This window comes from Podarcis vaucheri, assembly GCF_965113315.1.
Source record: "Podarcis vaucheri genome assembly, chromosome: 5".
NCBI classification, from domain to species: Eukaryota; Metazoa; Chordata; class Lepidosauria; order Squamata; family Lacertidae; genus Podarcis; species Podarcis vaucheri.
The window spans coordinates 6,091,783-6,116,546 of NC_138763.1; the positions used below are offsets into that span (position 1 = coordinate 6,091,783).

Here is a 24,764-nt window from a genome sequence, read left to right on the forward strand (position 1 = left end):
ATACTGTGTTTCAGAGAAGTAGAGCAATAACCTGCGCAGAAACTCCTGCCCTTTATTGTATGCGTGGATTGTAGAGAGGCCTTGAATGCTTGATGTGATGTGGGACAGGAACGGGGACTGTGTAATGTTGTCCAGACGCTTCAGCTCCCGAATGAAGACTCTGCAGAAAGAAAAGAATCAATTGGAAGGGCGAGATATCTGGCCCTGCAAACTACTCGTGTCACCTGTCTGGGGGAACATGACTGCAGAATCCCTGAACAACGGTTGCGTTTACCTCGATACAACATGCAGCACTATAAAAAGGACGACAAGGGGCCCAACTGCCATCAGGAACCATGGAAAGACACCAGAGATCACTCCCACACAGAAGAACACCAGGATGACGTTCTGTATGAACATTTCCGCTTGAAATGGCAGGCGAACATCAACTGGAAAAAAATAGACGGAGATGGCAGTCTTCACATAGGAGACTGAACACAAAAAGAGTTCTGATCTGGTAAAAGCTCTCCTTCAGAAATTCAGGTCTCACTTCTACCCAGGAAACAGAAACTTACCACCATATTCTTCCAACCCAGGCCATATCTATCCAGAACTCTAATTCTGGCTGTCACCATATCTACAACTTGGTGTCACCATATCTACAACCAGGCTTGTTCAGCTACAGAAATACCAACCTGCCATTTTAGGGAAAACCCTGACCCACATCTTCATTTGGAGCCATGCTCTCCCCTTTCATCTATATGCATTTGGGGGAAAAACCTTGCTATATATATGGAATATATGGAAAATAACTGTTTACAGCTGAAAACGCTGGCAGCATTAAGATAAATTCAATAGAGTAAAAAATAATAATTGATGGATGTAAAAGTGGAAAACTGATTTGAATGGTTATAGTAAAATATGCAGGGATGTATATGCAAAATGAACCATGGAAGGAGAAGAAGGGAAGTCACTGGATATTTTAACGTTTGTAAAATGTTTACTTGGAATTGCAAAATTGAAAATTTAATTAAAAATAATTTCTAAAACCTCACTAGTTTTCATACTAGAAAAAGTCAATAAGGACTTCCCCTGGGCTGCTTTGGGAGGCAGAGAGTGGCGTATATATTTGACAAATAAATAAAAGAAATTACTCTTCCCCACCAGTCATAGATATGTTTCATATTTTACATGCATTTTTAAAAGTTTCCATAACATCTGGCGGGGGGGGGGGGTGTTTCAACATGCTAAAAAAAAGCATGTGGTACAGTCTTATTGGAACCACACCACTTCAAATTGGCAGTTATTCTTGTATATTTATTTTCCACATGGGTATGGGTTACATGCTTGAATGTCAGCCAATTTTTTTAAAAAAGAATCTACACATAGAAAGCTTGCCCTGGCAGAAACACATCCTTTCCACAGTTACCAGTTAGTCCAAACTCTGTAAGTTAGTCACTTACAGAGACCAAGTATAGGTCATTAACAGAGACCAATTACCTTCATCCATGTCTTTGGAGAACCTATTAAGAATTCGCCCTGCAGGAGTTGTATCAAAAAATTTCATAGGGCTGCGAAGAATCCGTCGGAAGAGCTCATCATGGAGCCTGGAGGAGGCTCGCAATGTCCCCTGCAATGAAAATAAAGGAAGTTTATGGAATTAGACAAAGATATCTGGTATATGCACTTAAAACTAGGCTGCAGAACCTACAGCTCTTCAGATGTAGATGAACTCACAGCATCCCTGACCTGCCTGGGGCTCATGGGAGTTGGTCCAACAACATCTGGAAGGGCAGATTCCCATCCATGGCTGACAGGCTTCAAAATGGAGATTGACAGAACATCTCTCAATATCCTTCCCACCAGCTTCTTTCAAAAGAAGAAGCTAGGCTACTGCAACCACAAGGAAGCATCACTCCTTTCCTTCCTCACAATGCAAGAAGCGAAGATTCCAAAAGAAAAAGCAGACTGTGCAGAGAGCCCTGGGAATCAGTGGTGTAGCGTGGGTTGTCAGCACCCGGGGCAAGGCAAGTAATTTGCGCCCCCTAACCCGTGGATTTGCGCCCTAACCCTAACCCCCAGATGTTGCGGCCGGTGCGGCCTGCCCCCCTGCACCCCCCATGCTATGCCACTGCTGGGAATGCTTTCTAATTGATATCTGGGATGACTCAAACTAGGGTGGTGGCAACTGGACTGAGGGGGAGGGAGAATCTTCAGTCCATGGGTAAGCCAAACAGGGTTCTCATTTAGCTTGCAAGTCTATTTTCCCCAAGTCACCTGCTCCACACCTGACATTGTATGCAAAATCAGGTGCAGACACAGCTGAAAATGAACAACCGGGAACCTTAAAGGATGCATCCAATGTTTCCTTGGAAAGTGGGGCTTGTATTCAGTACTCTTTAAATCTTCCACCAAATGCCAACCTTGCTGGGACTGCTTACTGCACTCAAGAGCAGCTCCCAAGCACAGGCAATCCTGAACAAAGTCAGGTTGGCAGTTGGTGCAGATTAATGGTGGCTACAAACCCTGCTGGGATCCCCTGGGCTCAGGAACTCCAGAGTGGAATGAAACCCAACCGAAAGCAGATTTGGCAGCCCAGCACCAATCAGCTGTGGCTGCAAATCCCATTTTCAGCAGGGATCTCCATTTGTAGCCCAGTTTGAGTGTGCTTCCAATTCTTTCCCTTGAATCTGAGTCACCTGACACATCATGGGTTGACAGGCAGGTGCCAAAAGGAAATGAAGGAATATTCCTCTGCGATACGACACAAAGCCAGATCACCTCAGTAAACCTGGCCATTGGGCTCTGCTGCACAAAACGAAAGAAGAAGCCATTCTGTTCCTGCCTCTGGAGACCTACACATACCTTGACAAAGACGACGCCACGCACAACCTTCAGAATCAGCATGATACCCATTGAGAGCGCATAGATGCCAGCGTAGTAATGCATATGTGGGTTGTCCTTCATACTGCTGCTCACAGCCGTTTCATTTCCCAACATGAGAGTAGTGTTCTATTAAAAATCAAGAACATACACAGTATATAGATCTGCCCTGTTGAACAGTCAGTTGACAAAACTTTGTATTAGCCTTGAATTTCTATATTTCTACGAATGAAACTCTGCTGGTGGAATTTTTAGAGTTCTTCTGGAAGTCTAGGATAATACAGCTAAATATGCACTTTAACGTCGAAGCAATTATTTAATTAAACCATCAAATCAGGCTCACAAGTTTGTTCTTGCAACAATATAAGGCCACGTTCCCTCTGAGAAAAAGTTACTTTGGCTAACAATTATCTTGGAAAAAAACTTTCCCTTGTATACATTATTGCACTTACAGATCTGTCATTCTCCATTCTTTATCCTAGCTCTTTCTAGATACTGGACCAACAGACGCTGTCTCTCAGCCACCTGGTTCTGCTCCAGTATCAAAGCCTCCCTAGAAATAGTTATTAACAATTTTGATTACTAGCTCTCTAAGCTCATTTTGCATATGATTGCTATAAGCTTAAAGTACCCCGTCTCCCAAAGAACTTACTTTCTTCTTGTTGTAAATTTCAACAACCTACAAGGAACATGTGGGTATAGTAATATCAACCTACCCTACAAGACTTAAGTACAGTCAAACCTCGGCTCCTGAACGCCTCCATTTTGGAACGTTTTGGCTCTCAAACGCCAAAAACCCAGAAGTAAATGCTCCAGTTTTAGAACATTTTTTGGAAGCTGAATGCCCGACGCAGCTTCCGCTTGAGTGAAGGATGCTCTTGCAACCAATTGGAAGCCATGCCTCGGTTGTGAAACATTTCGGAAGCCGAACGGGATTAGGGAACGGATTACGTTCGACAACCGAGGTTTGACTGTGCTGCAACAAGACGATGTATGTAAAGCGCTCAGAATGTCTGAAAACACTTTATAAACGACAGGTATTTGTGATCCACTGACTGACAGTATGGTGTTTTAGCAAAGCTGCTGTCTGGCTGGTTCTCACCCTTGTTATGGGAGGATTTGCAGGTGGGCCTGTAGTTCTGTGGGAGAGCACATGCCTTGCAGGATCTAGCCTGGCATTTACAGCTAAAAGGACTGCAGAGACCATGTGATCCCATGAAGACAATCTCTTCTTAATCCACTAGCAAATCAAATATATTGTTGGCTCTTACCCCACTGCCTTGCTTGATCCAGTAACTCAGCCACCAATTGCTGAATGCAGTGCTGCCCACATTCAATATAAAGAGAGCCATGATGATGATAAAAGCAATGGGGCCTCCAGCTGCTTGGATATAGACGCCATAAACTGACCAAGGGACAGAACCTTTGCCTTTCTCTTCCAGCTGCATGAGTTGACCTAAAACACACACATACACAGAAGGGGGGGGGGAGAGAGACAGAGAAGCAAGAAGTGAGCAGACTAACAAGGCAAGACCCAGAGACTGCTATCTGTACTGTGAATGTTTCAGCATCCTCCTTATACAGATTTCCCTATCTATGCACGGCATATAGTTTTAGAAAACAAATAGATTGAAATGATTAGTGGGTCAGAATTAAGTTCTGCTCTAGGTTCTCTCATATAAAGACAACCCCTATCAGTATTCAGGTCCTCACATCACTCAATGCAAGTTTAATGATTAACCAGCATCTCTGTGGCACACAAGAACTTAAAGCTTCAAATGCCAAAGGGCAAGATGGGTCCTCCACACCTAAACCAGGTTGTCAGCTGTGTTGAAAACCATCTGGAATGTACTAAATCCAAACAGAATACACTCATGGACTAGATCACTTTAAGCCAGAGTTCCATTTGAGCAGAAGTAAGTTTGCATGCATTTCTGGGTGGAAAACGGTACCTTCTTCCTTCTTGACTGCTTTCTCTTTCTTCACAGATCCTGTTTTAGTGCCTTTATCTGGGTGCCTTTTCAATGAATTGTTTGTGGTTTTCTTTAAATTAATCTGGGGGGGAAACAAATGGGGGGAATTGGACACAACCTATTTTAACTCCAAAACAGCACATTCAACAAAGATAATTGCAGAGACGGTTCTCAGTAGAAACTTCCTCTATCCACAAGAAAAAAAACCAATGACTAGTCACTTTCCATGAGAGCTGCAACAAATGGCTTGCAAGCATAAGAAAAGGTAGTAACAGATACCTCAATGTGTGGAGTCTCTCCCAGTTGCAGGTTATTAAAAATGGTTGCATAGTCACCATTCAAATTCATCAGATCCTCATGGCTTCCCCTCTCAGTGACACAACCCTCTTTCATGAAGATCACTTCGTCACAATCCACAAGATACTACAAGGCCAAACACAGGGAGAGAATTATTACTGTGTGAGGTTGCTATGCCCAAATTCCTTTTTCATTTCCCCCTCCCTGATGTTAATGGGTTATCACAATACCATGAAGCAACTAGCCCAATAATATAGGTTTAATTACAATTACACCAAACAGTACTTCCATCTGTTTATCCTGAAACTGTGTCTAGTCAGCTTTACTGAAGAACATCGTTACTGTTTTTTTGAAAGCAGTTTATTTCTGTCTAAAATGCCCATCCCTGTTTTATGATCCACTAGATTTTTCCAAACTTGAAAACCCAACTGCTGCAGCCTCATTTCCCTATTCTGCACATTAACCACCAGGTGTACTGTGCGTGTGGCTGCAGTTATTTAATTCTGGATGCATTTCCTTGGTTTCTCTCTGCAGACTCCCTTGGCTGCCTTCCCCTCTGCGCTTACACTTAAGATAGTGAAGATGCCTCTTACCTTTCCCCTCTGTGGAGCGATCAGCAATTTGGGCTATACAGATTAACAGCTACTCTCAACAGCGGCATCTACCCTCATCCAAACTTACTTTTCCCACGTCAAACTGATGGAGAGGCTGAGGGTAGAACCACAAGTGTACCTGCAGCTGGTGGGTGATAAAGAGAACTGTTTTTGACTTCATGTGCTTCCGTATTGCACTGTTGAATATGTGGTTTCCAACATGGGCATCCAAGGCGCTGAGAGGGTCATCAAGGATGTAAATGTCCTTGTCGCTGTACAGAGCTCGAGCGAGGCTGATTCTCTGGCGCTGCCCCCCACTCAGGTTTGCGCCTCGTTCACCAATCTAAGTTAAAGATGCTTTGTTAAAGGATCTCCTTTTTTATCACTTAAGATGAAACATTACATTTATACCCTGTCCTTCTTCCAAAGACCTCAGAGAAGTTGCACGATAGCCCAGCAAGATGGGAATCAGTGTTTATTGGCCCAAAAACAACAAAGGCCTGCACTATGTTTCCTCCACATTTGAGCCAAACCACCTAACTGCTATAGCTCACTGGGCTTGTGAATCCTGGGAAGTAAGTGCAGTCAAAGGCAAAAAGAGAACATGACATGGCCAACAGACCAGTACACCAAAATGAGGTGTGTGAGAGTGCCTGGCCTTATAGTGAGCTGTTTGCCCTGGGAGAGTGGCTGCCTAACAAGATTCCTACCTCTGTCAAGTCTCCATTAGGTAGGATAGCCAGATCAGGTCTGAGACAGCAGTCATTCAGCACAGTGTTATACCTGGAAAAAACACATTTTTAAAAAGCAGTGAACAGCAACATTTCCAGGTATGGTGTTAGCTGCAACAGAGGAAGGAAGGACTGAAAAGAAGCTATGAAAAATTAGAAAAAGAGCAAATATACCAAAGAAACCAAAGGCCAGAAATTGCAAACTTTTAATCAGACTAAGGCAGGCAGTACATATTACAAAACTGCTTCAGAAGGCATGCAATGATAGTACGGAAATAAAGGGACATATGGAGTATCTTTTTTAACTCGCACCAAGCTGGACCAGGCTGAGCATTTGCAATTTGTCAGTATATCACTACAGCTTACAAACCTTTCTTCTTCAAACTCCTTCCCAAAGAGGATATTGTCTCTAAGTGTTGCATTGAGAATCCAGGCCTGCTGGGCTGCGTAAGCAAATGTTCCATCCACAGAAATGCTGCCTTCCAGCAGAGTCATCTGAAACAAGCAGAAGAAAATCGAGAAATGATACCATTCCACATCTGTATGGGAAAGGTTTTCCCTCTTATACTCCCCCCCCCTGCCCTGCTCAACCTCTCGAGCACAAAAAAGCATAGCTTGTTTCAAGTTCAGCATGCATAGCTATTTAAAACTTTTTAAGATCTTAAGCATGCCTCGCTTGTTGTTTATGATCCAAGTCTGAGGTCTGATAAGTTATTTATCATGTGGACTAAAGGTACATTGAGCAAAATGCAACTGCTGGTGGCACAGAGATCGTGCTCCTCTCACAGGCAGAATGCAAACAGAGCCAGCAAAACAGACAGTGTGAAAAAATAAGAAAACATGAGATTGTTTCTCACCTGCCCTAAAATGGCTGAAATGAACGAGGTTTTCCCACTCCCCACGCTGCCACAAATGCCAACAAGTTTCCCCTAGATTAGACCGTAAAAAGAAATGTTATTCTAACAGAAATAGTATTTCATGGTAGGAAGCAATCTTAACAAGTGCAAGGGGTGGGGAGAGGAATCACTGGCAATATTAGATTATACAATTAAGAGAGGGGGAGGGAAGGAGGCAAGAAATCTGCAGTACCGGAGAAGGCTGCCCTCAACATTAGTATTTTTAGTGTCACATCAGTTCCCTTGCCAGGAAGTTGCCAATATTTTCTGGACTTACTTGCCACAAAACAACTTCCACAAAACTCAAACTATAGTAAACTCAAAGCAACGACCAGCACAATTCTATGCACATTGGTGATTACTCCCATGTAAGCATGCACAGGACTGCAGCATCAGTTTTTGCATTTTAAATTTTTATTTAGATACACTTATATTCCACCTTTCCTTCAATAGGTTCAAGGTGGCATATCTAGTTCCCCTCCTCCCCTGTGAGGTAGGTTAGGCTGAGAGTGAGCGGCTGGCCTAAGGTCACCCAGTCAGCTTCATGGCCAAGTGAGGATTTGAACCCTGGTCTCCCGGGTCCTAGGTCCAACACCTTAACCACTATGCCACTGGCTCCACACTGTGTGGAAGAGAAGTCACTTTAGCCTTTCGCTTATTATACACAGCACTGGTGTTTATGTGTGAAAACCTATAGGAGCACTCACATGGACCCTTCCTGTGGGGCTATATAGTAGGTCACAGCTCTGTAGCATGCCTGGCCCTCTTTTCAGGACTTAATACGTGTATTATTGCACTGATGTACTGAAACTGTATTTGCCGCAAACACAAAACACAGCCTTTTAAGTTCTGATGCAAAGGAGAGAGACTTTTGATTCCTCACCTTCTCGATTTCCAGGTCAACATTGTAAAGAACCCTCTGCAGCCGGACATTTGCTAGATGGACATTTTTGTTCTCCTCCTCCGGGCTTGGCGGGTCGTCGCTGTCCACTAAGAGTTGACCCTTCTGCTCAGCTAGCATCGCCTGCTGTCCCTCGCGTTGCTGCAACTTCATCTTCTCTTTCTTGCCCTTCTCTTTCTTGTCTTTTTTCATTTTAGGAGTCATCTTTGGGGAGCTCTGGACACTGGCATGGGAGGATTCCCATGCCAAGGTGGCATTTTTCACCTCTATGGCGGTGTGTGGGTTGGCTGGTTTTTTCCTTACCATATGAACCTCTTCCATTAGAAACAAACTCTGATAGGAGTTGTGAGAGAGGTGCAAAGATGAGACACCTGGTCAAGACTGGAAGGGGACAAGCCTACGGCACACTCACGCAGCAACACACATCAGGCTATACAGTGGAAGGAAGCTGAAGAGCAAAAGGTAGCTCATTAGTGAAAACTAACTCCAGGTCCACAAAAGGGCCTGGCTAGCCATGAATGTGGTGGTTCTCAGACAGAGAGTCTTCTGCAGAGTCACTATTCTCTGGACACAAATATGGTTAGGTTCAATATTGTCCGTCCGTCCCCCCCCCCCCCATTCATCTTGCATTTCAGGGTTTGGAGGATGACATAGAGTGACAGGAGGAAGCAGAGGAAAGGTTTGCTCATTAGAAATACCACAAGACTTAGGGATGCAAAATGTTTCTTAGCCAGTGTTCGGGGGGGTGGTGGCTGAATTCCCTGCACAAAATTCAGTTGCCTAAGAATTTGACAAGTTACAAGAAACTCTGAGGATAGTACACAGGCTCTTTATCATGTTTTCCACCACATCCATATACACATATAGTCTTAGGTTCCACAATATCTGTCAAACAGTTTAGCACAGAAAAATAAAATGAAAACCAAGCAGTTTCCAGTTAGTTAAACCGCTATTTCCAACCAATATGCACCTTTCCCTCAGATACCAATTCCCTACCCAGAAATAATGATGGGAATTGCACTGGACTACTAAATTAGGTCTACTCTACTCTGAGCAAAACTCAGTTGATTCCTCTTTGTATCTTTTTTGTAATGATTCTGCTGCTGCTCTCTCAAATAATTAAAAATGATTAAAATGGGCTAAATCGCTAGCTTGCTTGAGGAATTTCTGAATGTTCAAGTGGCAGTAGCTTAAAGATCCAAGAGCCATTTATGCATATAAAATGTATATATACATACATATGTAAAATGGCTTTGGCTTTGGGGAAAGAGCTGGGCTCCAGCCAAAAACTCCTAGAAGCCCAGAGAAAAAGGGGAGGGTGTGGTATATCCAAGCTGCAATGTGCATCCTGGTTGTGTTCTGATATGCACTCTCAACACACACAGGACAATGGTGAGGTCTAGCAGCCCGGACAGCTCTCTACTGCAAAGGACTGAACATCCTAAAATAAGCCACAGAATCTCCTGCAACTCACAGGGATTCCACAGAAGAAACAGATATGGTTTTCTGAAGATTGAAAGTCACTGTTCTAAGCAACCAACTGATACCATAAACTATTATGGTTACCTATATTCCTTACAGTAGCCTGAAATCCTCACATTTGAAAATGCATGTATGACATGCTGTCCACGTTTCTCTACAGGCTTATGCTTAAGAAGGATGCAATCCTACACTCACTTTTTACAATGGAGGTAAGTGCATACTTTAAGATTTGAGTCAGTATATTACAGTAAAATGGCCAATCTTGCAATTTCAAGAGAAGTCAATAATGTCTACATCACACCCTTCTTGGGCTGAAAGGAGCTAAAGTAGCAAGGTTGCGACTGCTCACCTTAAATCTGTCGGCTGCAACAGATGCTTCAGAAAGAGACTTCACAGAAAAAGGTGTGACTTTCAGCGCAAAGGTCATTGAGTTGAATACTGTAACCACAGTAAAAGCCTGAAACACAAATGGAAGAAGTTTTAGCACAATATTTAAAAGGATGCCTCCTCCTGTATCAGCCTGCTTGAGCATTAACATCAGCAAAAGAAACCCTGCTTGTAGCCCCAGCCCCTAATGAAGGGGGGGAAGAGAGAGAGAAGTGCGTGTGAGGGCCTTTTCTGTGGTGGCCCCGTCCCTGTGAAATAACCTCCCCTTTGAAGTGCTTTGTGCACCTGCACTGCTGACATTCCACTGACAGGTGGAGACAATTTTGCCAAGGCCCTTGAGGATAGGAGAAGTTGGATCCTAAAGTTGGTAATTAATGCTTTTATCTGTTCACCCCCGATTTTTCAACTACCAAGGTGGAGGAAAGCTCTCTCCACCCAATGTAATGGCAATGGGAAGAAGCGTCACAGACCAGAAGCAGGTAAAGGATAATTTCAGCCACCCAGCCTGCCCATTCCCATGTCTGAAGTTAACATTACCTGAGCTGCTGTTAGATCATAGCCAAGGATCATATGAACAGAGAAGGTCACCACACTGGCAATGACTACAACTATGGGAGCCACTCCTACAGTGATGCTCTGGACATATCCAACACGTTCCAAGATTTTGCGTTCTTCCTCTCTGATTTCTGAGAATAGAGAACACAACCGCAAAACACATGAGACAAGCAGAACATGCAGCACATGCATGAAGCTCTCCATGTTAGTTAGAGAACTTTCAGTCATGACATCACAGATATGTTCCAGAACTAAACTTATCGTGGAACAAAATGATGATATAGATAAGTACTAATATCAAAGACAAATAATATGCCTATGTTTTAGGTTTTAAAATGCCCAGCACTGGAGCGCGTCATTTTTAAGACTAGCAATCCCAAGAATGAATGCAGATTGGCTCTCTCATTACAAGCAGCCATACAAGTTCAACAACAGTGAGAAAGAAGTTTCCAGTGTCATGACCAGGTTTCAGCCGAAGCAGAGTGCTAAATGATCTAGCAAGGTCTCTTTCTTGCCAAATTGTTGGGAGGTGGAGAGAAAGGAAACTGACACTCACTTTGAACATTCTGAGAGAAGGCTTTGACCCAGGCATACATTTTAATGAACTTAATGTAATTAAGAACTTCATTCATTTTCTGGACACGCTCATCGGTTACAGACACACACTGCCTTCTGAAATAAGCTGTGAGGCGGGATGCAAACATCTGCAATGAAAAGAGACACCATAAAACCCAAGAGCAGACACAGTAGGATCACCTTTAACAACAAACAACACATATTAATCGAAGTTCACCAGGGCTGTGCAAGGTGACTTAATGGTGGTTTTCTCATCTCTAGGGGTCTTGCTGCCCAAGAAGGAAGGAAGGCTATCTGAAAGCATCCAGACACAGGATAAGTGGCAGGGAGCATTAAAAGGAAATAACAAAGTCTGCCACGAACAAACCACATTTCATTTCTCTTGCTTAAAGCTACAACTTTCTAGATGCAGTATTATTATTCAGAAGACTGGGTTTTTTTAGAAAACAATTTTGGGTTACGTTTTTATATGTCAGTCATTGCAGTAGTTTTAAAACACTGTTTAGATATTGTATGTGATGTACTGTGTGCAACATGATTAACATTATATAGTGTGTATTTACTAAATATATTACATGGGGTATTTTTTAAAAAATATATGTTTTTAGACTTCATGGTTTTTACAGACATTTCCCTAAATAGTTTCATCAAAAAGCATTGGGAGCCATATCTATTTGTGTGGTTGACTTTTTTGCAGATTTACCACAACTGTAATTGATCCTTATTTCTGTGTATCATCTAGCAAAGAAGATCAGTGTTTGACCTTCATATGCGACCACCAACATGCAGCTGACACGCTTTTTCCTTTACACAAAGGAAGTGCTACTCATATAAAAAAACGCATCACATTTGATTGAAGCAGACTTTCTGACCTTTCCTTCCTAAATACACCTTCAGCTCATAGGTAGATAGGCACCTACTCACCATTGCTGGGTAGAAGAGAATGAAGACTGCCGATCCCAAAAAACCTGTTGGTCCCAGTATGATGACGTTATAAACCATGCCAAGAATAGCAACGATAGGACCTCCAGCCAACAAGCTACCCACTGCTGTCGCCTCATACATTCTCTGTCCATCATTAGAACACATGTTTATGAGCTGAAACACAATGCAAATGAAAGATGACCAGGGAGAAGAGACGCACATTATCCTCAGAAGATTTAACTCCTATTATTTACAGGTAGCTTTTCTGCACATGTGCATTCAAAGCAGTGTACAACAACAATTTAATTCATTTTGTTTTAATAAAATTAAACACTAAAAGGCAGCTATGGAGCAATACTGCAAGAAAGAAAGAAACTCCAAATGACTGTTCAGATCCAAAGGTGGGGAAAGAAAACTCCCCAGCAAGGGAATTCCCCGTTTGAGTACCACTGCAGAAGAAGCCCTGCACTTGATATCCATCAATTGTATGGCCAGGAAGGGCCAACCGTATAGCTTGGAGAGATTCATATGGGTGATGCTGGCCTTCCAGGTAAGTCTGCCCCTAACCCAACACCAAGCCAATTAAGATGAACTGCAAGAGCAAAGGCACTTGCAGATAAACACTCCTTGAAGCAAGCACAGCAGACCATTTTTTGCTTCCCACCTTCAGAAGTCTTGTTATTCTTCCTGGCTTTACTTTAACCAGGACTAGTTCAGATAATGACTAAGCAGCATGTTATCAGAAGGCACTTGGGACAGGTTAAGGCTATGAACACACAGAGCCCTCTACATAAACTGCTTGCCTGAGTTAACTGTCCAGCTGGGGGTTGTATCTGCTTGACTCGAACTGCAGGTTACTCTGAGTATGTGGGGGCATCCCCACACCACCCACTCCCACCTCCCCGCCCCCAGCTATTTTTGTTTTTTGCAACGGCAAAAGGATGCCTTTCAGCCTACCTCTCCCAAAGACTTTTCCTTGATATTTTTCAGCTTGAGTATTTTCTTAAAAGCCATGGTAAGGATAGCTCCACGCAGTCTGACCCCAGTGCGGTAATTTAAAGCCCAGGTTAAAGCCAAGGACCAGGAGCGCACTATCTCTGTCATTAAGAGGCCAAAAACTAACAAGAGGCTGTACTGCAGGTTGGGCTCCGTTTGCTGCGTGTATTCAAGGAGGTGTTTCACAACAAAGGCCTACAGGGAGAAATGCAAACATGCATGAACACCTCAATGTGCCAGAGGAACCATTTAATTGTTTTATGTTAAGTTAGAAATAAGGAGCTACTTCATTTCCAGTAAGAAACATGTATTGTTGATTGGAAGTCTTTGGAACCACAGCTATTAAATAATCCATGCTGAAAACAAGCAGTAAAGTTAAAATTCCGCAAGTGAAATAATTTGGAATTTTTCAATGGTTTATAAGAAAATCCTGCTCCTTGAGGTAATCTAACTTAACATAAATCTGTCAGTTAGCTGAAAGCAATCCATCATCATATTCTTTATAGTAATCTGTACTTATGCAAAAACTGAGCACATCTTTTTTAAAAATAAAAAATAAAAGATATACACATGACATTAAGACCTGTTTTATTTCTTTGTTTCAAACGTGCTTATTTGATAAAAAGGAACAAATGTACCTACAGTTGAACTGGGGAAGAGTGTGAGAAGGACATTTTGCAAAACATTCCTGAAAATAAACATCAGCAGTTTAATAGTAAAGAAAAGGACAAGCAAGAAAATAAAAAAGGCGATAGCAACAATTAAAAAAAAAAAACGCAACCCTTCTCCCACTCCACCCCGGCCTCCCCCCTCAAAAGACAAAAACAATTTTACCTCGGCAATCACATTTCAAACACCACCTGCAAAGAGAGAGGGAAACAGCACCAGAGCACGAGTCCCCCATCGCGTGTGCTGACCAAGGGGCACAGTGCAGTACACAACTCACGTTCATCGCAATATTAAGTACTAATAAATGGAAGCAGTAACTTTATTATTATTTTGTAAAGTGCCACCATATTAAAATGGATAAAAACATCTCACAAACACTGTACAAAAGAAAAGAAAAGAAAGGTGCTGTGGAAAACATACAAATCTGCACACACAAGGAAAGGTTATACAAGGCCTGAATCCAACATACAGTCTGGCTTCCAACACAAAACCAAGTTAAAACTTCACATACACACAGAATTTAAACGATACATGAAAAAGCAGAGCCAGTATTTGTTCACAAAGTCCGAGGAAGAGCGAAACTTGTGTGGCTAGTCAGGAAGACTTCCAAGGCCAGGTGGGCTTTCGTGATTAGTTTAAAAGAGCTCTACTACAATAAGGCTTCCCAGTCGGACTTTTTCAACGATGCCTACAGATGCTGGCGTTTAGGGTTCTTTAATCAGAGCTGAAGTACCTTTGCCAACCACAAAAATCTGAAACCAAGGCAGCGGTTTGGGAAGGCTTTCAGAGTCCGCAGGAAGTCCTCTTGACTAAACTAAGGTTTGCAAATCAGAGTTCTGTGCAACACAAGAATGGATGGGAAACGAACGCACACTGCTTCAAGCAAAGGTAATAGCCGCTAAAGCCCAGCATCAAGTGACAGATTAAAAAATGGAGGCAGAACAAGCACGTGAGTCCTGAGGTAGTCAACTCTGAATGTCATAATCGAGAACTCAACTGTATAGCATTTCTCCCATGCACTTCCACGAGCACATGTTAAGAGCCAGGTGTCCATCATGTTCCCAAAGTGACCATTAAAAGCACAAAAAGAGAGCCTTATACAAATTCCTGATCAAAGTGCAACAGCTCATGTTTCAAGGTTATGTAAGCCAGCTTTCTCCTCCATTGGCCTTGCTTTACATCCTTCATGTTCAAGACATAGCAGCTGGCTTGGTGTTACTTAAGCAAGAAGGTATTTGTTTCTTTCCTAGCATTCAATCCTACAAAGGCAGCTGAGTCAGTGGAAGAGCCAATAACTCCTGAGCCAAAACCTTACAACACACTGACAGGTGTGGTACAGGGGGGAAAGTCTCTAGCAGAGCATGTGCAACATCAGAAGGAATTCTCTTCTTCCCTAATTTAGAGTGTTCCTTTTTATTGCACACGAAATCAGAAACTCCAGTGTAGAATAAGAAATGTTGCTTACACTTTGATTTGAAGAAAGTTGTTATAGCAATATTAAGAGGGAAAATGACAACATTTTCAATCTTATAACATTGTTTTTGGTTAAAGCAATGAAGAGAATACCATCATATAAAACTGTACAAAAATTATAGCTACCAAAACTAGCAGAGGTATGGGAAATTACTTCTGAAAACTATCATGGAAATAGCTGCCCTTAGCTGCCTGACTATCTTAAGCATTCCCATGAATAAACGTCACCTTACCTTTCATCTTGGCGTTGGATTCTGCCCAGCTTGACTGTCTCATTCTGATCGCAGAATACAGCCATCCTGGAAATTCTAAAGAACAGCTTCTGTCATTGGTTCCACTACAGAGAAAAATCCCCCCCAGCTGCATCCAGCTTTTACAGCACAAAGGAAGCTGTGGCTGGAGTTGAACTGGAAGAGTTGGAGGCTTACCTCAAATAGCTCCCCCTTCCAACCAACCCCCCTCCCCACACCCCACAATACACCTTCTTCAAAAACTAAATGAGGAATCAAACTGCACTTCACTGCAACAGGAACTTTTGCTGTTCTTCCAAAGAGAAAAAGCTGCTTCTGAGCATCATCCAAACCCAAATTTAATACCTTTGGCAGGACTGAGCAAACCTGAACATGAAATGCTTAGCAGCCCCCACAACAGAACATATTTTTAAAAGTTACATCTCATTCTGAGCTCTACAGGCATTAGACAAACCCATGTTGTCTCAACTGGATGAAGGGTTAACATGAGTCTGAAAACAGTGCCAGGAAAGAAATTTTTACAAAATATACTTTAAAGGGGGAGGGGCAGACTATTGCACATTTGGATATACAAGGAACTTATGGACAGTAACACCTCTATGTTTAAGAATTTTAAGAACTGCTGCTTCCCATTAGCATACCATGTTTACTGCTGAGAATGGCAATTTGCAAAAATGGCTCATCTTTACTTAGCAATACAAAAGGGTAATTTGGGTGCTCTGTTTTCAAGCACCACTTTCACATGAAAAGATTTAAAAACAAAAACCACTGATATTTCAGCACAAACAGCAATTAGGTTTCAAAGTAGTGAGGTAGTAAGGATTCCTCTCTTGTTCCAGACAACAAAGTCAATTAATAGAGTTCTTCATTCAGAGAACACAGGTTACTGAGTAAGGGAGGATGTGCACAGATTAGGTACATCCTAATCCTGCACAGAGTATATTCTATTCAGTTCCTTCCTGTCTTGCAGTTTGGTTTGATGGATTGGAATCATGTAGTCCAAAGACATAAGGGACAACTCTGCTACCGACTCTATGCTAGAGGTAAGAGCATCCACAGGGCCCTGTAGTGAAACAATGACAGAAGCTCTTCTTGGGGGAAGCTTGTTCTGATTAAACCTCATTCTTACTGGCAATTAAAAGCATTATCAAATAAAGCCACTTGCAAGTGATTCAAAGTTCCACCACCAGCTATTAACAAACAAAACAGAACAAAGAAAACCAAGAAAAACTACTTACTCCCTTCTTAACAAGGAACGCAAGAAAACTTTCGAGATTTAAGAAAATGAGTGGGATTTGGAAATTTTTAAAAAGAGAGAGACAAAAGACAAGACTGTTTTTAACATTAACCTCAGCTGTACTTACCCAAGCATTGAACCATCCCGCTTAACAGCACACTGAAATGTGTACTACAAGCAATAACACTGCTCCTACTCCTCAAGGGAAATTTGTAGAGAATAGATTTAGTCAAGATGTTAAAGAGTAAATCTTGCACAGCACGTGCAACAAACAGGCGACAAAAAAAAAATGCTGTGAATGTCAAGTCCTACATGCTGCATCTTCATTACCACCTACAAGTAGCAGCTACAGTCTTCCAATCATGCCACCAGAAGGATAACCTATCCGACTGCCTTTTCAAAGAAGTCGAACAACACTAGCTCTGCAGAATCCTCTGAGCCCTGTTTCCTACAGATCTTAAGAAGTGATTTAGTACCAGCACTCCATTCCATTTCTTGCAGAGAGCACTCAAAGCAAGTGACCTAACAAAGGACTGCTTTGCTGCTTTCCCCCAAAATTCATCACCCTCCCGTATCCAGCCACCTGGTACAAACAATAAAAACCGCCACATACACACAGAACAGTTTGAAAGCTTTAAGATTCCCGCAGCATTCTGAAAAGACTTATTCATTTTCTGCAAACTGCAAGGCATATTTCTAACTAATCAAAACATTTCAAAGATCCTCTGCAAGAACTTGGAATACATTAGCACTGGCCATGGGATGGAGCCCACTCTGGATGTTAGACAAAGGATGGATAGTACTTACTGGTCCACTGAAGCCAGCAAGTTGTGTGACCATCAAGCACACTATGGAAATGATGAGCCTAGTGCGACAGAAGACCCATACGACCCTTCGGAGAGAGGCATCATCTGGCCCACGTTCATGCAGTTCTCGCTGCCACAATCTTTCCAGCCTGGAACAACACAAAATACAGATGTAAGGAATCTCACCTCCATTTTCTTCAACATCAAATAACATGAACTAAATGGGACAAGAGTGGGAAATTTTTAATAAAGAAAGAAGGAGAAAGAAGAAGAAGATCCAAAGAGAAGCCACTGGCATAGCCCTTAATTAGGACACACACAAAAAATGGTCTTCAGTTCATTTCTGAAGGTGAGGAAAAAGACAAAGAAAACAGATAGGAGAAATTTCCAGAAAGAAGTAGTCAGAACAGCCCTCAATCACCACCTGACACAACATCTTACAGTAGGCTATCCCAAGGAAGGCAAATCTTTTTAGAGACAACATAGCAAAAACATACCTTCTGCAGTTAACCTCCGACGACTCATGGGTTGATAAGGACCATACATCTTCTGTGAACAGTTCTCCTTTCTTATAGGCTGTTCGTGCCAGAGGAGTAAGCCAAGAGAATGTCAAATAGGAGAAAAGTCCGGCATTGTCTATTGGATGTCGATGTCTACAATTAGAGAAGAGATATTATAACAAAACCAAAAGCATAAAACACACTACAGCTTTCAGAAGTAAAATAAGACATTTAATTATTCAAGATGGTGGCTGCCACTTTTTCTTAGAAAGCTTAGCTGTATGAGTGGGAACTCACTTTTTAAAATCAAAGTTGCTATTTTTCCAACAAGCATGCTTCTATCACCTCTAAACACTTCTATTTTCAGGTCAGCTGTGTCTGTAGTTTAATACACCAAGTCTTACTTTGAAGTAGTCCGGATAGGTTTCATCAAGTTCAAGCCATGGTGATATTTTCCTTTGTGATGGCCCTTATCCAACACGCCCAAGTGAGAATTTGTTGGGACATCTAATGGAAGACCTTCTGCCCGAGCAGCTGTTTCCAATGCATCTTGGAATTCAAACGGCTTGACAGGAGAAAATAGAATGCAAATAAATTGGATTTAAAAGCATTTTCTGCCTCAGTCCATTTCATATCTTAAGGATCCTAGCAGAATGGCAGAGCACATACTTTGAATACCCCACTTCAATCTCTGACACCTCCAGGTAAAAGTGGGAAAGACTCCATCTAGAAACCATGGCTAGGCACTGCCAGTCAGTGCTGACAATGCTGAACTAGACAGGCCAGAGGTTTGAACCTGTATCAGTCACCTTCCTGTATTCCAAGCAATTCCATGGCCCTGCTTGATGGGGGCTAGTGCATTCCCATCTACAATAGGAAAACCACAGGATTGCTCTTTGCTGGAGGGAATGGCATCAGATCATCTTTTATCTTCTCCTCTGACTGAATATCTGGTGACTGGCAGACTGCATCATATCCCTCAGAGAAACACTCTGAAGACCACCAGTAGTTTGCATTTAAATTATAATCCCTCAAGCGACATTTCTCCTATGGGCCTGAGTCATGGAGCACCATATTGCCAGGGGAATTGAAATCTACATAGCTACAACACAGCCCTCCACCACCTAATGCAGTGGCATATGTAGAATCTACAGAATTCCAGCTTTCCAGGGGCAGATACCATAACTACTTCTCCTCCTCCTCCTCCTTCTTCTTATTAGAGAATTTATAGAGCATTAAGAAAAGGCAATACCAGTTCTAGGATAAGAAACTAACAAGGTCTTTTGTGGTGCTTCCAGCAAGCTGGAGCCAGGACTTCTATATGTCCTGCCAGGATTTTTCCTTGACCTTACTCACTCCTGTTGCATGCGTCTGAAAATTGAAGTTCCATTTTGCTGTTATGGTTAATAGCCACTGATAGACCCATTCTTCCTTGCCTGCCTTTCCTGACTGATGAAAATAGTTCTCATCTGGTACATTGATATATCTGATTTGTTTCTTTCTGGCAACAGCCAGTGAATACACCCAGAACAGTTTTCACAAGATCCTGTTAACAACCAAAGTTAGTAATTTCAAAACACTGGATGAAACAGGTGCGACACCATTTAGTTAAAGCTGCAAATTAATGTGGTTTCTCCACCCACCCCAGAGCAGCTTTTCAAAAATGAATTTCTAACTTGCTTGCTTTGGATAATTTGAAAAGGATATTCTGTGTCATGCAAACCCATTTCATTGATCTGTGCCAACCCCAATTCATCAGGGAGTTCAAAATAACAAAGCTTTCACTTCATTTCTCAAACAATTCGAAATCCTCCAATCAGGAGAAATTCTGATTGCTCATTAGGAGAGAGACATTTGCTATGTACGCACCAAAGTTTCCATAACTTTATCCATTTGTCCTACAAAAGTCATAGTGGACATGACTCTTAAAGAAACAACAATTCCTTCCTACTTGCATGCAACTTGGAAAAAAGTATTTATTCTTCAAAAGGAAGAAGTTATTGCATATACTACCAAGCTCTGGAGGCCCAGAAACTGTATCCTTTCTACATAACCAATCACAAACCATGAGCTGCATTACATAGTCTATACTGTATTAGGGTAGTCAAATTAGGCCTAGCAACAAAGGATGCCCTTAATAAGGCAGAGCTAAGTCCAGCTGTTATTGTTCCTTGGCCTAGAATACCACTCCTGAAATTAAATAGCAAACACCAATTGTCAGGTTTTTTTAATTTATCAAAACTCACCTTTTCAAACAGGGGAATCTGTAGATATCAAACGTGTGGCAGAGAGAGGAGTGTTCAGTTAGGATGTAGGAAACCCAGCCCACTCATTCTTGAAGTGGCATTGTGCAAGTCACTAATTAACTTACAAGATTGCCACAAAGCTAAAATACCACATGAAGCTGCTAGCAACAAGAATACCCAATACTTTACAGATTCTTTTTTTAATAATGTACTTTAAAGATGTGCTTCATAATTTTACTTACTTACAAGACAGAAGACTTAATGACTTTTTACAGACAGGAGAATTTAACAGTATAATCTAACGGAACAATAGTATAATCTAATCTCCAATATATAATTAAACAATTGGTGGTGTATGACACAACTTTTGACTAGTGCCTATGTGGTACAGAATACAAATTGAGCTGAAGAGAGTTAAGGTGTCAGAACATGCCATTCTTTTCTTCAGAAGAATAACTCTGCCTCTTCACTCAGTAACATGGCAAGTATTTGAATTTTTCCTGGCCACTGCTCTGCTCAAAGCACCAGCCTCTCTAGCACATAACGAAGATGTTATTTTGCATCTTCATCTTGTAGCCCAGTCGAGACACAAATGTGACTTGCAATAGCATAGCCTCAAGTGAATTACTCAAGCCCTGATTAACTTTTCAAAAACCTTCTCCAGTTTGCCTCAGAGCTCCCACGAGACACAGTAATTGAAAATCCTATCATCCTCTATAATCCCACACACGAAGCTATTACATGTGATTTGAAAATCACAAGGCCTTTATAGCTGTTCATTTTCTGAAACCATACTAAGAAGGTGGGGAAGAGAGAGAGAGCACTCATGAAATAAAACAGCCAATAACGTACTATACTGTATGCATGTAGCTCAGCATAAGAGAAAACTGGAGGTGCAGGTGGTTAACCTTAGCTAACCTAAACAGGTATTGCTTCCGGAAAGAAAAATTACATTACAGTACATATTTCATTTCAATGACTAAAGCAGATAAGAGAAAGCTGCAAGCACCAATAACTGGTTTACAGGGTTTTCTAGGAAGGTTTTTTTTTTAAAAAAACACACCCTATGAAGGAACCCTAAGATGGTTGGATAGTGCCTTATACAGTCATACCTCGTGTTACTTCCGGGTTTAGCCACTCGCGCATGCGCAGGCGCTCAAAATGACGTCATGTGCATGCGCGGAAGCGGCAAAACACGACCCGCGCACACGCCGTCGCATCTTACGTTCTGTTCAGGATGCAAACGGGGCTCCGGAATGGATCCCATTCGCATCCCGAGGTACCACTGTATGCCTTAAATGAAACTCCTGCAACCCAGCTGGTGTCAAATGTATTGCTCTACTTTCCTTTGGACCACATCAGCAAAGCCAAGAGAGGGGTCTTTCGTCTGGGCAGCCCAGGACATCCAAAAACATAGTGCCCTTGCTGCTGCCCTGGGGAGGTCACTATGGTGTTGCTAACGCAGCAGTCTGACTTCACCCCCAGAGGCGCACTCCATTGTCTTTCAAGACAGACTGATGCCAACAACAAAGTAGTTACGGTAAGTTAATCCATGTATTGCCTGGTCTGGGATAATGGCTCACCAAATATGGGTCCTTTAAGGGAACATAGGGAGTGGCTCCATGCCAGAGAGCAAGTGCGTGGGCTTCTCTCCCTCAACTGTCTGAGTTAGAAACACAAAAGGCCAGAGTTGACTGTTGAATTATGTGAGCTATAATCTGGAAGCAAAAGCTATTACAGTGGTGCCTTGCAAGACGAAATTAATTCGTTCCGCGGAGTTTTTTCATCTAGCGAATTTTTCGTCTTGCGAAGCACGGTGTCGGAAAAGTTTTGGAAAAGCTTCAAAAATCGCCAAAAACCTCAAAAAAGGCTACCACACCGCGTTCTATGAGTTGCTCCTCAAAGTCAAGTCGCAACTGTATTAAGGGTGTTAAGAAAAAGGAAACAAACTTGCAAAAAACGCAAGACGTTTTCGTCTTGCGAAGCAAGCCCACAGGGAAATTCGTCTTGCGAAGCAGCTCAAAAACCGCAAAACCCTTTCGTCTAGCGAGTTTTTCGTCTTGCGAGGCATTCGTCTTGCGGGGCACCACTGTATCTGGAAAGGCACAGAGAGAGAGCACGCCATGTCTGACTTCTCCTGGAATCTAAGGCTGTGGTGATGGGAGAAGCAATATCCTCTTAGGGTGTTAATGCGGTGAACCCCTCAGCCATAGGATCAGCTTGTATTGTAGACAATCACCTGTCTCAAGAGACAATGGAGTGCGCCTCTGGGGCTGAAGCCAAACCAATGAAGAATCACAGCGCCTGCTGTGGCTGCAGAGGCTGGTGGCAGTAATAGTAGTAGCGGTAATAATAATAATAATTCATTATTCATATGCCACCCAGCTGACCGGGTTGCCCCAACTTATCTGGGCCGCTTCCAACAAATTAAAATGGATCTGTGTAGGGTTTGCTCCTTGGTTTTTTTCTCCCAAAGATGTTCCACAAGGCAGTGGGTATGGAATTTCCCTTGGGGTATGTGTGTACGTACATATACGCATATACATATGTACATATACATGTGTGTATGTGTGTTGTATATATCTGTAAATAAACCATATATCATAAAGACACAAAGTCTCCACTGTGTCTCATTCTGAACAAAACATGAACTCTGGGTAAGCACCTGGAACCCCCAGAATCTTACAATGCTTGGGGATTGGGATGGCGTGAAACAATATTTTTATTGTATGCCTGTTTATTTTACTGTATTTTAATGTTAGTATATTTTCTTATCTCGTTCTAAACTGCCCTGAGATTCCCAAATAGGTGGTATGTAAATACAGTCGTACCTTGGTTCTCGAACAGCATGCGTTCCAGGAGTCTGTTCGACGTCTGGAACCATTTGAAAACCAAGGCATGGTTTCCAATTGGCTGCAGGAGCATCCTGCAGCCAATCAGAAGCTGCTCCGGCCTTTCCGCTTCCGAAAATCGTTCGAAAACCAGAACACTCACTTCCAGGTTTCGACAGTTTGGGAGCAGATTTGTTCAGGAGCCAATGTGTATGAGATCCAAGGTACGACTGTACAGTACTTTAATAAATAAAATAAATTACTTCCCCCAGTCATGTCACAAAGTCAACTAAAAAAGAGCCTAAAATAATGTAAAGGAGCTCTTCTATCTGGAAGTACTACATCAATCCTTAAACATTTCTGGGCCACGACAGCATAATGCACAATTACTACACAGCTACAAGCACATTTCTCATCCTTACTTCAAGGCGTCACAGGCCATTAATGCAGGTATGAATAGTGTTCCTTTGGTCTTCAAGCCACGGTGGAGCAGGCGGGGGACCATACAGAAAAAGAGCATCTACCACGGCAATTCTTCCATTTTAAAGTGTATAAATGGCATGCACCTCCTAAGCATGTATTTGCACTGTAAAAATATTCAGAACCTGCAACTCTGGACTCATATGCTCCTAGCCCTGCCCCCATCACCCTTTAAGATTACCCACATCTTGCCACCTAGAACCACATAAACTGTCGTTAACTTATGGTTTGCTGAAAGAAGACAACTCCAAACCATTAAGTAACGGTCTTAGCAAACTTTGATTAAGATTAACAACAACTTAGTGTTTGGACGCAATGTTAAACTGTAGTTAAACTAAAATGGAACTAGAAGGTTCTGATCTCTTCCTCACAGCCAGGGAGGGGGGAGTACACAAGGCTGAGGTTCAGTGCAGCTCACAATATACATATATATGGCAATGTATAATCTCTGGATGGTGGTGGAAAGAAACCACAATCTATCTTAAAAAAATTATTTTACAAGGATTCTGCATTATGGAAGGGTACAGCTGCAGCTAGCGCTTTAGTGCCCTCATAGTTGCTGACAAGACTGAATTATGCATTGTTTGTTTAATTATTACATTATTTCTACAATTAACTTAATACACTCTAAGAACAGAGTTTTGGCTGCCCACAAGAGCAACTTGCATTTCCTCCCTGAATTACTTAGCTGTGTAATCCAAAAGCTCTACTGATATTTTTTAATGAAATGCAACTCAAAGAGAACATTACAATCTTTTCTGACTATTTAGTTTTCATCAGCCAGAGTACAGAGAATCCAGTCCATTTTACTCCTTGTTTGCAGAGAATTAGCAGGAGCTTCACCAAACTGGATTAAGTACCAACTTATTTGCACTTCTACAGTCACAAAATTAAGTTTCTGGCTCACTATTTGTCCCTGCAGTTAAGAATAATGAAAAAGAACAGCAATGTGTTTGCCAGAAGCACAGTGAAATTTAACAATCAATAATTTTATGCAGGGCTGTTTTTCGCAGATCAGGGGTTGGGGTCATAGTGTGCAACTTATCACAACTCTAGGAGTATTTGGGTCCTCTAATTATTGAGAAGTCAAGACAGCAG

The 24,764-nt window shown here is 42.1% G+C and overlaps 1 protein-coding gene across 5 annotated transcripts in view; it reads right to left on the reverse strand.

Moving 5' to 3' along the window:
* The window catches only part of ABCC5 (ATP binding cassette subfamily C member 5), a 45,508-nt gene that overhangs the window by 11,681 nt on the left and 9,063 nt on the right, over window positions 1-24,764 (reverse strand). For 3 of the 5 annotated variants that reach the window (XM_082223874.1, XM_082223873.1, XM_082223875.1), the window contains exons 3-22: window positions 18,514-18,674; window positions 18,107-18,262; window positions 17,611-17,758; window positions 13,135-13,368; window positions 12,178-12,351; window positions 11,234-11,381; window positions 10,660-10,808; window positions 10,085-10,192; window positions 8,236-8,586; window positions 7,314-7,385; window positions 6,827-6,951; window positions 6,436-6,508; window positions 5,865-6,068; window positions 5,115-5,258; window positions 4,815-4,917; window positions 4,134-4,318; window positions 2,845-2,991; window positions 1,480-1,609; window positions 275-428; window positions 32-160 (exon numbers count right to left, since the gene is read on the reverse strand). In XM_082223874.1, the coding sequence (XP_082080000.1) occupies window positions 32-160; window positions 275-428; window positions 1,480-1,609; window positions 2,845-2,991; window positions 4,134-4,318; window positions 4,815-4,917; window positions 5,115-5,258; window positions 5,865-6,068; window positions 6,436-6,508; window positions 6,827-6,951; window positions 7,314-7,385; window positions 8,236-8,586; window positions 10,085-10,192; window positions 10,660-10,808; window positions 11,234-11,381; window positions 12,178-12,351; window positions 13,135-13,368; window positions 17,611-17,758; window positions 18,107-18,262; window positions 18,514-18,674 (3,095 nt within the window). Of the gene's footprint in view, window positions 1-31; window positions 161-274; window positions 429-1,479; window positions 1,610-2,844; window positions 2,992-4,133; window positions 4,319-4,814; window positions 4,918-5,114; window positions 5,259-5,864; window positions 6,069-6,435; window positions 6,509-6,826; window positions 6,952-7,313; window positions 7,386-8,235; window positions 8,702-10,084; window positions 10,193-10,659; window positions 10,809-11,233; window positions 11,382-12,177; window positions 12,352-13,134; window positions 13,369-14,132; window positions 15,624-17,610; window positions 17,759-18,106; window positions 18,263-18,513; window positions 18,675-24,764 lie in introns of those variants that run through there. The other 2 variants (XM_082223876.1, XM_082223877.1) reach the window with 2 other exon arrangements.